Genomic DNA, 14239 nt, shown 5'->3' with positions numbered 1-14239 from the left:
CTTTCCATGTATTTGCCACTAACCTTTCAGATATTGAAATTCCAAGAAATGTGGAAAAAGCCTTAGAAGTTCCTGAACGGAGGAAAGTGATGATAGAACAAATGAAAGGTCTTGAAAAAATTGGAAAGTGAAAACTAGTGAAAAGGCAAAAAGGAAACACCCAAGTTGGATGCAAATGGGTTTTCACTATGAAATATAATTCCAATGGCTTAGTTGAAAGATATAAGGTCATACTTGTAGCAAAAGGGTTCACATAGACACTTGGTATCGATTATCAAGAGATGTTTGCTCCAATTGCTAGGCCCTACATAGTTTGGATTCTTCTATCCTTGGTTGCCAACTTAGATTGGCCTTTTCAACAACTAGATGTTAAGAATGCCTTTCTAATGGGGATCTCAAGGAAGAAGCATACATGGACTTACCACCAGATTTTGATGAAGCTAGAAGAGATGGACAAGGTTGAAGCTATTATTAAAAGAATTTAAAAGTTTCAAATGGTGGTCTTATAAAGCTTTGTTGTGACAACAAAGTTGCCATAAGTATTTCTATAATCTAGTGCATCATGATCATACTAAACATGTTGAGGTAGATAGACATTTATTAAGGAAAAGATTGAAAAAGGAATTATTTGCATGTCATACGTCCCTACATTCGAGCAGGCTAGTGATTTGCTGACAAAAGGTCTTGGAAGACCAGCATTCAAAAACTTGGCAGACAAGCTAGGAATGCTCAATGTTTTTAGCCTAGCTAGAGGGGGAGTGTTGCGGATTCTGTTTTTTGATTTATCTTAATGATCTATTTGTTAGGTTGTTGTCCTTTTTTTAGGAGTTTAAATTTGAAGCGGTTCATCTCTAGAATAAAGGATTTTGTTTAGGTCTTCTATCAGTAACCGAGTTTATTTATTCAGTAGTTTTTTCTTCCTTTTTTGAATTGAATAATAGTGCATTAGTTTTTCCCTTTCTGCATTCAATCACAAGACCATAATTTTGGTTTATTTGAACACAAGAGCACTAAATGAAGTAATAGCTCAAAAACTTCCAAAATGAGTTTGTCACTACATAAAAGCACCATAGATTTTTTTTTTTTTAATTGGAAACGCCACAAAGATATATTAATATAAAAAGAAGTACAAGAAGAAGGATGAGAAATCCTCCCACCAAAGACAACTAAAAAACAGGAAAATACACAAAAACAAAAGAACTCCCACTAAGGGCCAATCCCTATGGAGAACACACCGCTATCCAATCCAACTGAATCACATTAAGGGAAGTCCCCTTAAATGCCTTGGAACAGAAAGCCCAAAGGGAAGCAAGGAAAACAATAGAGTCCCAAAGGACCTCTGAATTCCTTGCTTTATCCTCGAAAATCCTTATGTTTCTTTCCTACCACACAACCCGAATTAGAACTATGCTCGCAGCTTGCCACAAAACTACCCCTCTCTTAGAATTACCAAAGCCTTGAAATTTGATGGACATCATGTCATATATGCTCCTTGGGGAAACCCAATCCATCTTAGCTAACTGAAATAGCTTGTGCCACAACCCAATCGTCAAGGAACAATGAAGAAAAAGGTGATCTGCTGATTCCCCGTGTCTCATGCACAGGATACAAATATCAGGACTAAGGGCTTTGTAGGGTCTTCTCACTTGCAACATGTCATTAGTATTCACCTTCTTGTGTGCCACTAACCAGACAAAGGACTTCACTTTGAAAGGAACTTGAGACTTCCACACGAACTTTGAAGGAAAGTTCTGAGGGGATCCAGAAGATTGAGATAATGCTAGAAAAAAGGATTTGACTGAAAAAAGCCCTGAAGAGGATAATGGCCATAATCTAGCATCTGGGACCGAAGGAGAGAGATACAAATCATCAAGAGAGCGCATGAGGCCTTCTAAGTCCTCAATCTCAGAATCTGACAGGTTACGGCGGAAATTCAAATTCCACAAGAAAGGCCGAGATGGACCGAGAACTGAAGAAATAGAAATGTTTTTATCCACGACTACTCTAAATAGTCTTGGATATTGGGTTCCCAAAGGTTGGTTCCCCCGCCACAAATCTTCCCAGAACCGAATTCTTTCCCCATTTCCTACCACATACCGAGTAATCAAAGAAAACCCCTGAAAGACTTGAGCAATAGCCTTCCAAGGACAGCGATGTGACCATCTGACTAGAGTGTTAGCATCCCAACCATTAGAGTGTGAACCATAAATGCTTAAAATGACCTGATGCCAAAGAGCTGAACCCTCTCTAGGATACCTCCATAACCATTTTCCTAGAAGAGCGAGATTCCTCCAAGAAATATTCCCCAAACCCAAACCCCCTATTGTCTTCGGTTTGCACACCACATCCCACCTCACTAAATGATCCCTTTTGCCTTCCCCAACCCCTGACCATAAAAAATCCCTTTGCAACCTCTCGATTTTTGCAGCCACTGAAGCGAGAATTTTGAATAAGGAAAGGAAGTAGCTTGGCAAATGGGTAAGACAAGATTGGATAAGAGTTATCCTCCCCCCGAAGGATAAGTAGGCCTTTTGCCACCCATCTAATCTACTTGACATTTTGTAAATGCATAATTTTTTTTAATAATTTTCAATAAATTTAAATTAATATATTTTAAAATTCTCATTCTCTATATAAAAGGAAATAAAGTTGGAGAATTATGATAGAAAAAAATGAGCTTAAACTTATTTTTATTTTCCTAATTTTCTTAACTTTCTCCTCATTTTTTTTTCTCAAACTTTCATTGCTCCAAATGGAGCCTTAGTCAAGAAGGAAAATACCCCTATGCTCTTTACCAACGAGTCTTTGTTTAAGTTGCAATGCTTCACCATAAGGTGGTGAATTTAGAATAATAACCAATGAATTATTGTCAATACAAATAATTCATTCACACGTGCAACTAAACCAGCAAAAATCAACACATGAATCAATGCATTGAAGTCACTCGATCAACTACATTAGAAAGCACAAAATTTGAAATGGAGTTCAAGTTAGTAAGGGAGAGGGGAACCAGAGGGAGATAGATTGCTAAAGGAATGTTCATGTAGCAATAAAGGAGTGCATGATGCATGAACATTGACTTTCAGATTCATTTACCTGGGAACACATTAATGCCAAGTGGAAATTCTTCATTTGCCGGGAACGTAAAGCTTTAATTTTAGCATCAGCAGTTTCTCCTGTTCAATAAATAAAGAAATGGAAAAACTTTCTGACTTGAGACATGGAATCATTAAGCTAATTAGAAATTAATGCTGAATCCTCAAAATATTTAGGATCTAATGCTTTGTTTTTGCTGGGAAACTAATACAGGATCATCAGATAGACACAGATAAAAACACCTAAAACACATGGCAGGTTTTAAGTCCTGTTAGTTAGAAAAATGCCTACAAGCCATTTTTCCCCTTTTAGTAGTACACTTCTTTTTTATCAAAATGAAGAAATATAAGTTAATTCGGTTTTGTAATGGTGAGTTTTCAGTAAAATTGCTCAAGATTGTCTGATCTGTAATGCACTTTTGCCTTGATATTATAATGTAGTGTACATGAATGTTAATATATAAGACATCAATACTCATCTCATTGTTGAATCTATATCTTTGGTAAAATTTTAATATTACTTTTGTGAATAATTTAGATCTATTTCACCACTAAGCATAATACTACATATCAGCAGATACATAGTTGCATCAAAACCAATTGCATTGTATGAAACTGATTCATAAACCATAGTTATTCCACTGCATGCTTATAATATAACAGCACAGGTACCAAAATAATTACTTCACTTATTTAGAGCTCCAGATAGAGGTGTTTCAGTCTTCAGACCTTCAAAAGAATTAATGAAAAGAAATTAAGATGCAAGTAGCACACAGGGTCCTTACCTTCAAAACCACAATTCCAGCTAAAATTATCATTAGTTCCATCCTTTCCACCCTCTCCATTAGCATTATTGTGCTACAACAAAACCAACAATTAATACAAAGACTGCACACTACAGAACCCACTGAAAACAAAATGAAAAAAATGTCTGCCTGAAACTACCTTAGAATTGTATGACACAAGGTCGTACAATGTAAACCCATCATGTGCAATAACAAAATTTACACTGTGGTATGGTTTGCGCTTATTCACCTGCAAAATAGGTAGAGAATTATACTAACGTGTATGTATGTACATATATATTGAGTAAAGATGATAGTTCATTTTGAAAAACACATGATCTACCATCTTGACGCTGTGATGGATTGTGTCTAAATGAATTTATGGTTGTGTTACTGAGGGAAAAGATGAAATTTTTTTCTATTAATCTAACTCATTTAAATGTGCACATGGTTGTTGTTAAATATATACATGAGTAAGGCTAGGATTCAAGGCTAAAAACTAGAAAGAGAAAATGGAGGAAAATATCTGTAAAATTCCTATAGATAATTTACAGCTATAGAATATCTGTATAATGGCATAAGAAGTTCTTAAAAAAAAAAAATAACAGTACTTAACAAGACTCCAGATGGAATCAGGCAGTGGAAAAAAATTCATGCAACAATGCTAACTAAGGCTTTGTTGAGCAATTGTAGGGAGAAGTATGAAATGGGTGCTTTATATGTATTTTCACATGGTAGGATATTCAGGATGGATGGGAATACTCATAAAGAGATGCTTATGAGGGATTACAGAAAGAAATGTCTTAATTGGATATACATGAACATGCAATATTTATTAGGTCAATGTCAGTTATTTCTTAACAGGTCAAGCTTTCCAAATTCCAAATATATAATTTGGATTTTTTACCCTTCCTTTGGATTGAATGTGAAAACCATTCTGCCTTAATCTGTAAAGGTACTGAAGTATAGGGAAATGCAACATCACATAGAGCCCCAAGGTCAATAATGAACCTCATTTCCATGTCCATATTTATAAGCCAAACTGATCCCTAATTAGTTACAATTGTAAAAAAAATATAGAAAATTGAAGCCAAAGTTTTATGACACATGGAACAATTAATAATCTATAATTTTTTAAGCTTATTACTGCAAATTTTTTAATCTCCAAAATAAAATATACAAAGGCAAAATTGCATAGTGATAACACAATCATGACAGTTAAGACATTGGTAATTCTTACTTTGTATAGGTCGGAAGATCCAGCAACACGAGTGGCAAAATTCCCCTTAGTACCTGGGTCCCCCTATGTTATGCAAAACTTAAAAACAAATTAGTTATAATCATAAAAAAGAAAGAGAACAGTCACAAAATTAGCAAAACTAAAACATTCCAGCAAATAGTTAAATATAAATTTCAAAATTTTGATCAAAATGCTCCAGTTTTATTGACTGAACCAGAGCCAGACCCAACTATTGAGTCAGCTTTATGAATCAGTATATGAACTACCAAAATTTATGGTTATTGCATGACAGGCTCTCAACCAATGTCAACACTAAACAAATTTATGCCAAAATCTTGTCATCCAAGACTGATCTCACACAGATAAGGGTGTCCAAAACAACTTTATGCTACTACAAATTTTAGAACCATGAATAGATAAAAATACAAATGATAGCACTGTGGAAGCTTCAGACATTAAGACAAAGACAGCAGCCAACTTGTTCTTCTGGGCTACCTTTTATTTTGTTACCCAATAAGTCTTCTGTGGTTGTTTGGTGTCCTTTCTCTTTGGTGAAGTTCTTGCAATGGTGGTGTGGGAGTACCATTATACTACACCAGTGACCTTGGAGTTCTTCAAAATTGGAAATAAAGAAAAATTACATGATTTCACTTAATACACATTTGGGTTACGAATTGGCAATTTCCTAAAATTTAGGAAATTTTAATCATATTCGTCCTTGAAAAGTTGTCTGTGAGCATGAATTCATGCCGGTTTTATTTTCTAGTTCACAATTATGTAGAATTTATTTTACTTAATCTAGAGTTCAAATAAAAAGAGATGTATAGACATGCCCGTTATACACACATTTAATACAATTAAACACCTAGAATATTCAGCACAACTGTTTTGAACACATTTTGTCCTTGACATCAAATCATATTTGTGGAGGAAGTGTTTGAAAACATGTAAAGTGCCCTTGCTTCAAAACATGATTTAGCATAACCTACAATACCTTATTTGATACTCTTCTTATAGTGTTTATAATAGAACCAACACCAACTCGCCAACCACTTAAAGACCACCCTACATGTAGCCCTCACAACCATTGGATGCCAATTTCCACATGAATCTAGGCATGATAGTACTTTCCACAAGATTCTGATATTTTTTTTTATCAGACCATGATTAGCTGACGACACCTTACTTTTTTGCAATCCTTGTCCAGATCAGTAGACCTATAAGAGTTGAGTTTTGTTAACGTTTGAGGCTTCTTCAAGATTGGAAGTTAACTTGGACAAAAGTGAAATAATTCTAGTAAGATAGGTCCAGGGTGAGGAAAGTTCATGCCACTTGTTTAAACCTGCATTTGGGAGCTCTTTTTAAGAGAGGTTTTTAAAAAGGTTTACTCTATGGAAAGGACAACACCTCTCAAAAGGTACAAGATCTTTGCTAAAAATTAGCAATTGGCCTATTTATTTCAGATCCCTTTTTGTTGTACCTAAGGTGATGGCATTGAGATTGGAAAGATATTAAATGGGACTTGATACAAAGATGAGGGGCTCCAGAGAAGAAATCTCATCTAGTAGAATGGTCATCGATTTGCAAAGATAAAAAGAAAGGGGGTTTTAGGTATTAACGTGTTTGTCTACTCTTGATATAGTCTTACAAAGAAACAAGTATTGAACATTTTCTTTAGAGAGGGATTAGTTAGATGAGGGTGATGTAGGACAAACCTAGGACGACTCTCTATATTCAAATAGGTGGTCTAGGGCGTCAATTTTTTCGGGCTTAAGGAGTATCAATAGGAAAAAAAAAAAAAAAAAAAAAAACAGAAAAAGAAAAGATAATGAAAAAGATTTGAGTCTCACCTAAAAGAAAAGTGTATTATTCATCATCAATCTCATATTGCAACAATTAGCTTTATTGATAGGCCTTGAAAAACACTAAAAACTAAATAAAATCATAAAAATACTAACTTGATTTATGTAATAAGTTAATAAGATTCTTGTTCCTTTCTTAAAACTATTAAATCTACTAAAAATAAAATATATTAAAAAGTAAACTTTCTTTTTAGAACAGAAACTTTTTGCAATAAGAATTTCTAATAATAAAAAAAAAATTCTAGATTTTAAGGATTTAACTATAAATTTTAGAAATAAGAAACTTTCTTTTAAGAAAATAAAAAGTTCAGAAATATAGAAAATTCTTTTGAGGAGATTTTTAATAAAAAAACTTTCCAAATATTAAATGCATCTAAAATACCAACAACTAATTAATTATGAGAACCTAAAAAAACTACAATACCTTAAATAAAGTATTCCAAGATTCTATTCGTGTTTTCCATCCATTTCTTAAGTAGATTTTGGAGATTCATTCTCATTAAAAGGTCATAGTGCAAAAATTTGGGGAGGAGCAGCGAGGATGATGCTCTCAAGTTGGGAGAAAAGGGTATAGCAGTAGCCTGTGGAAGAGAATAAGAAAGGGTGGAAAGCTTTTAAGGTCATAATAAGATTTGTGGTAGGCAAAGAGAAAAGAAACAAATTTTGGCAAGGTGTTTAGTATGGTGATTCTCCTTTAAAGGAATCTTTTCTCTCTCCTTTTTCTTTGTGTAGATTTTATGTAGGCTTCGGTGGCTAGTGCCAACCTTTCACAATGCATCCATTCGACGTAGGGTACTCCCACATCTCTCTCCTAGTTGAATTATCCAATTTCGGGATGGATCATTCAATTTTTTTACTTGACTTTATTGAGAGCTGATTGGGAATAGCCTGTTGTGGGTGGCAGGGGAGGGAATTGGCCTAACCTAAAGCATTTAGTGAACTCGACTAGTCGAGAAAACATCGTCTTTGTGAAAATACCCATTCCCTTGCTGAATGAGCTAGTGTTTAGGTCATAGAGAATGGGTAGGTCCTTTGGAATCTATGTTCCCTAAGACATTTCCAAGGTTAGGACGTGGATAGCATTACCGAGTTGCATCTTATTTAACTTTTTCCCATCTAGATTGGCATTTATTTAATACATCATGTGTACTTTAATATGCCAAGCTTTTAATATATTTCTCATTTGTCTATCAATAAAAAAAGCATTAAGAAATTGGTATAGCATGGAGAAAGACACTTCAATTCGGAATCTTAGTGAAATCTTTCTATTTTGTTTTATAGTAGAACATAGGAGTATTTTTCATCTCAAAGGAAATATAAGGCTCTTAGCCTCCTATAAAGTAGGGGTTTTCTAGTGATAGGCTACATGGGGAAAGCTAAGAGCCTATGGAACTTGTCCTCTCTCTTTGACATCTCTTGGGTCCTAACTCCTTTATTGAAAGAGTTACTGATAAGTTAGTGTTGGAAAACATGTATTGTTGACATTCCTAGAATTATGGGATAAAAATTAAGGAATCCTACCAATATAGGAATTTGTTTTTAGGAAGAGTTAGAATCCCACTAATATAGGAATTTGGCTTTAGGAAAAGTTAGTTTCCTATTTTAATTAGCTTTGTAATCTTTATATATAGTCATGTAAAGGTTTCTTTCCAATATACAATTGACTTAATTTTTCTCCCAAAATCCACATGGTATCAGAGCAGTAAGGCTCTCATTGAACTATTTCTAGCCCTCATTGTTGAGTGTAAAAGAGTTTTCAAGACAGATTCTTCTGGCCTTCATCGCCAGTGACCTTTTTTTTTTTCTCGTGTCATAGTAGTATAACTTATAAATTTTTATTCCTCACCTTATCAATCTTTACAACCTTCATTGTCAGTTTTCTCTGTGTTTACTCTTTTGCTAAACCCAATCCAATATGTTTGAGACCAAGGCATCGAATATCATTATACAATCTAAGGAAGTCATCTCGCATTAAGCATCGGGTGACTTGCAGAATATTCAGGCCAAAGGAGATTCGAGGTTTGATATGTGGGACGAAGCGGATTCCTTGATCGTGTCATGGTTATGGAACTCAATGAATCCTAAAATTAGCAACACTTGCATGTTTTTGTATCTTGTCTTTATTTCTTTTTTTTACCATTTTTAGAATTCAATAGACAAAAGAATTCTTATTCGACATATCATACGAGCGAAGCGAATTACAGTTCATATTGATCCGTTCAAAACAATTAAGGAATGGAAATCATTCATTTTATATTCAAAATTAGACTTTTTCGAGTCAGGACGATTCAGATTATTCTAACGTTTGATTATTTAGTTGGCGCACAAAAAAACTTTTAGAATTCCCGGTAGAAAGAGATTTCGCTAACGCAAAAGCCTTTAACGCGGCCCACCATCCCTTCCTTTTCCAAAAATTTTTATGAATACGCTTTTTTGACATAGAAGTACGTTTTTTTGGAACTGCCATTCAAAAACTAAGAGGCTACTCATTGTTATAGTTGGATGTCAAAGACATCTAGTTATTGTTCAAAACAAATCGTTACTATTCATTATCGATCTATTTATTCTCTAGATGATACTCTCTTTATAAAAAAAAAATAATAATATTTTATATATAGAGATGGAAAATTGAAAATCAAGTGTAAGAGATTAAAGTCAAGACTAGTGCGACGAAACAAGACCGCAAAACTTTTATTATGTGAATTTATTGCAGAGCCTGTGGCAAGAACTTGACCATTATCAATGCATTAAGACTAAATGCGAAGATGTTGCAATTTGAAGAATTTAATTGAAAAATATCGAGTCTACAATTTTCTTGCAGGACTCAGCGCTGAGTTTGATCAAGTCGGGGTCCAAATTCCTAGCAAGGAAGAGGTGCCATCTCTAAATGAGATCATTTCTCTTATTCGAGCTGAGAAGAGTCATAAGGGGGTTATGCTTGAATCCCCAAGTCTCGAAAGGTTCAGCATGGTGACAAAAATGGAACAACCGCCAATATAAGAAAATAGGAAGGCAAATCCGTCAAGATCTTCAAGCAAAGAGTGGGGCTCCCAAGAAGGCCAGCAAAGGAACCAAGGTCAAGCCTTTACCATGAACCAACCAAGTCAAGAAAAGTCTCAAGACCAGAGCAAATTCAATAAGGAGAAGATCAAGAAGATAAGTGGACTTTTGGGATTGTTGTAGAAACCCAATGGTGCATGCTTTCTTGCACTCTCAAGTAAGCTTTCTATTTCTCAAGGATTAAATGTCTCAGATGAACCTATCAAGAATCTTTGGGATATTGATTTAGGAGCCATAGATCATATGACTCACTCTTCACTAAATTTTAGCACTTATACTTCTTGCCTAAGCAATTGAAAAATAGCCATTGCAGATGGTTCTCTCACTATTGTAGCCAGTCTAGGGGATATCCATATCAATCCATATCTTACACTAAAAAATGTCCTTCATGTTCCCAAATTGTCTACCAACCTAGTATCCATACAAAAGCTCACCCATGATATGAACTGTAATGTGTTTTTCTATGCTTCTTATTATATAATTCAGGACTAGGACTCAGGGCTCCTTAGAACTCCAACTCAACCTTTGTGCCAGTCCAACTCGAACTTTCCACATTTGTACCTTCCATGCTTGTACCTATCAAACCACCTCAGTCTATATCAACTTTTTCACCCATCGCATTAGATCTATGACAAAGAATAATGAACTTTGTGACTCTATGAGATTTATGCAGGTAAATTCAAGACGAAGAAACCTGAATCCTAGTCCTAAGCGAATTCAAGATTCAACACCTAACCCTTAGAATAAGGTAAATACAGTTGCAGAACCAGAAATTTCTTCTCAATTAACACATGATCTTGACATTCCTATTGCCATTAGGAAAGACACAAGAGAATGCACTAGAGAAGAATCAAACGTGGGAAATTGTTGACTTACCACCAGGAAAGAAATCTATGGGATGTAAGTGGGTGTTTATAGTAAAGTACAAGTCAAATGACTCTTCGGAGATATAGAAGGCTATACTCATGACAAAAGGATATATGCAAACTTATGGTGTTGTCTATCAGGAGATATTTGCTCTGATGGCTAAAATGAATATTGTAAGAGTTTTGTTGTCTCTAGTAGCTAACTTTGACTGGTATTTGGAGCAATTTGATGTGAAAATTTTTTTTCTTCACGATAATTTTAAGGATGAGATATACATGGATATTCCTTCGGCCTTCAAGGGAAATATGAGAGACAATAAAGTTTGTAGATTGATGAAAGTGCTATATGATCTCAAGCAATCACCAAGGGCTTGGTTTGAGAGATTTTCCAAAGTAATGCTTATTATCGAATATAGACAAAGTCAGAGAGATCATTCACTCTTTATAAAGCATTTGGATGTAGAGGGAATCACAACTCTTTTGGTATATGCTGATGACATAATTGTAATAGGAAATGATGAGAAGGAAAAGGATGCCTTAAGAAGATGTCTAGTCAAAGAATTCAAGACAAAAGAACTTGGGAGATTGAAGTACTTTCTAGGAATGGGAGTAGCTCATTCCAGAGAAGGAATCTTTATTTCGCAATAGACATATATGACTAATCTTCTAAAGGAGACGAGAAAGTTAGCATGTAGACTAGTTTCCACACCAATTGATCCAAACCACAAACTCGTAGAGGCAAATGACAACCCAATTGTAAACAGGGAAATGTACCAAAGACTAGTAGGAAAGCTTATACATATTGCCCACACAAGGCCAGATATTGCATATGCCATAAGTGTGGTTAGTCAATTTATGCACAACCCAAGAAAGGTTCACCTACAGGCAATCCATAGGGTACTACATTACCTAAAGGCTAATCTTGACAAGCTTATTTTGTTCAGAAGGAACACTAGACTAGTTCTTTAGGCATACATCGAAGCAGATTATGCAAGCTCACCCATTGATAGGCGGTCCACTACAAGTTATTATACTTTCCTTGGATGCAATCTTGTGACTTGGAGGAGTAAGAAGTAGAATGTTGTAGCTAGATTGAGTGCGGAGGCGGAGTTCACGGCAATGGCTTAGGGAGTGTGAATTATTATGGCTCAAGATAATTTTGGAAGACCTAAGGATCAAATGGGAAGAACCAATGAGATTATTTTGTGACAAAAATTTTCCATTAACATTGCTCACAATCTTGTTCAACACGACAAAACGAAGCACATTAAAGTGGATAAACATTTCATAAAGGGAAAGTAGGATAGTGGATTAATTTGTACTCCATACGTCTCAACTAATGATCAAGTGGTTGATGTGCTCACAAAAGGAAATAGTAATACGGTAGTGCAACGACTTATCTCCAAGCTAGGAATGAAAGATGCATATTCACCAGCTTAAGGGGAAGTGTTGGAAAGCATGTGTTGTTGACGTTCCTAGAATCATGGGATAATAGTTAAGGAACCCCACTGATATAAGAATTTGTTTTTAGGAAGAGTTAGAATCCCACTAATATAGAAATTTGTTTTTAGGGAGAGTTAGTTTCCTATTTTAATTAGCTTTGTAATCATTATACATAGTTGTGTTAAAGTTTCTTCCAAATATACAATTGACTCAATTTTTCTCCCAAAATCCGCAATTAGCATAAGGGTTTTATGGGTAAGAACAAAAGACATGCTTGAGAACACTTGTGCTTATGCTCTAAGCTTTGTGGCATTCATTCGTAACTCATGGCCTTTTGGACGCTTTATATACTTCATGTGTACTAGAGGTGCACCTTTTTTTTTTTTTTTTTTATTGGAAACGACACAAAGATATATTGATAGAAAAGGAAGTACAAGAAGAAGGATGAGAAATCCTCCCGTCAAAGACAACTAAAATACAGGAAAATACATAGAAAACAAACGAACTCCCTATAAGGACCAATCCTTATGGAGTACACACCGCTAACCAATTAAGTTGAATCACATTAAGGGGAGTTCCCTTAAATGCCTTGGAACAGAAAGCCCAAAGAGAAGCAAGGAAAACAATAGAGTTCAAAAGAAACTCTGAATTCCTTGTTTTATCCTCGAAAATCCTCGCGTTTCTTTCCCACCACACAACCCGAATTAGAGCGATGCTCGCAGCTTGCTACAAAACTATCCCCCTCTTAGAAGTACCAAAGTCTTTAAATTTGATGGACATCATGTCAGATATGCTCATCGGGGGAACCCAATCCATCTTAGCTAACTGAAATACCTTGTACCACAACCCAATCGTCAAGGAACAATGAAGAAAAAGATGATTTGTTGATTCCCCATGCTTCATGCACAGAATACAAATATCAGGACTAAGGGTTTTGTAGGGTCTTCTCACTTGTAGCATGTCATTAGTATTCACCTTCTTGTGTGTCACTAACCAGACAAAGGACTTCACTTTGAAAGGAACTTGAGAATTCCAAACGAACTTTGAAGGAAAGTCCTGAGGAGATCCAGAAGATTGAGATAATGCTAAAAAGAAGGATTTGACTAAAAAAAGCCCTGAAGAGGATAATGGCCAAAATCTGGCATCTGGGACCGAAGGAGATAGATGCAATTCATCAAGTGACCGCATGAGGCCTTCTAAGTCCTCTATCTCAGAATTTGACAGGTTACAGCAGAAATTTAAATTCCAAGAGAAAAGACGAGTAGAACCGAGAACTGAAGAAATAGGAATGTTTTTATCCACGACTACTCTAAATAGTCTTGGATATTGGGTTCCCAAAGGTTGGTCCCCCCACCACAAATCTTCCCAGAATCGAATTCTTTCCCCATTTCCTACCACATACCAAGTAAATAAGGAAAACTCCTGAAAGACTTGTGCAATAGCCTTCCAAGGACAGCGATGTGACCATTTAACTAAAGTGTTAGCATCCCAACCATTGGAGTGTGAACCATAAATGCTTAAAATGACCTGATGCCAAAGAGCTGAACCCTCTCTAGGATACCTCCACAGCCATTTCCCTAGAAGAGCGAGATTCCTCCAAGAAATATTCCCAAAACCCAAACCCCCTATTGCCTTCGGTTTGCACACAACATCCCACCTCACTAAATGATCTCTTTTGCCTTCCCCAATCCCTGACCATAAAAAATCCCTTTGCAACTTCTCAATTTTTGCAGCCATTGAAGCGGGTATCTTAAATAAGGAAAGGAAGTAACATGGCATATGGGTAAGGCAAGATTGGATAAGAGTTATCCTCCCCCCGAAGGATAAGTAGGCCTTTTGCCACCCATCTAATCTACTTGAGATTCTCTCAATCACTGGATCCCAAAAG

General features: G+C 35.6%; 1 protein-coding gene across 3 annotated transcripts in view; it reads right to left on the bottom strand.

The window, feature by feature from the left end:
• Positions 1-14239, bottom strand: part of LOC117905962 (isoamylase 3, chloroplastic) — a 59482-nt gene that overhangs the window by 18609 nt on the left and 26634 nt on the right. For all 3 annotated transcript variants that reach the window (XM_034818861.1, XM_034818860.1, XM_034818858.1), the window contains exons 16-19: positions 5121-5183; positions 4041-4130; positions 3881-3953; positions 3097-3176 (exon numbers count right to left, since the gene is read on the bottom strand). In XM_034818861.1, the coding sequence (XP_034674752.1) occupies positions 3097-3176; positions 3881-3953; positions 4041-4130; positions 5121-5183 (306 nt within the window). The remainder of the gene's footprint in view (positions 1-3096; positions 3177-3880; positions 3954-4040; positions 4131-5120; positions 5184-14239) is intronic.

The sequence above is a fragment of the Vitis riparia genome, chromosome 18 (assembly GCF_004353265.1).
Source record: "Vitis riparia cultivar Riparia Gloire de Montpellier isolate 1030 chromosome 18, EGFV_Vit.rip_1.0, whole genome shotgun sequence".
Taxonomy (NCBI): Eukaryota; Viridiplantae; Streptophyta; class Magnoliopsida; order Vitales; family Vitaceae; genus Vitis; species Vitis riparia.
This window is presented reverse-complemented; position numbering and strand designations above follow the sequence as displayed.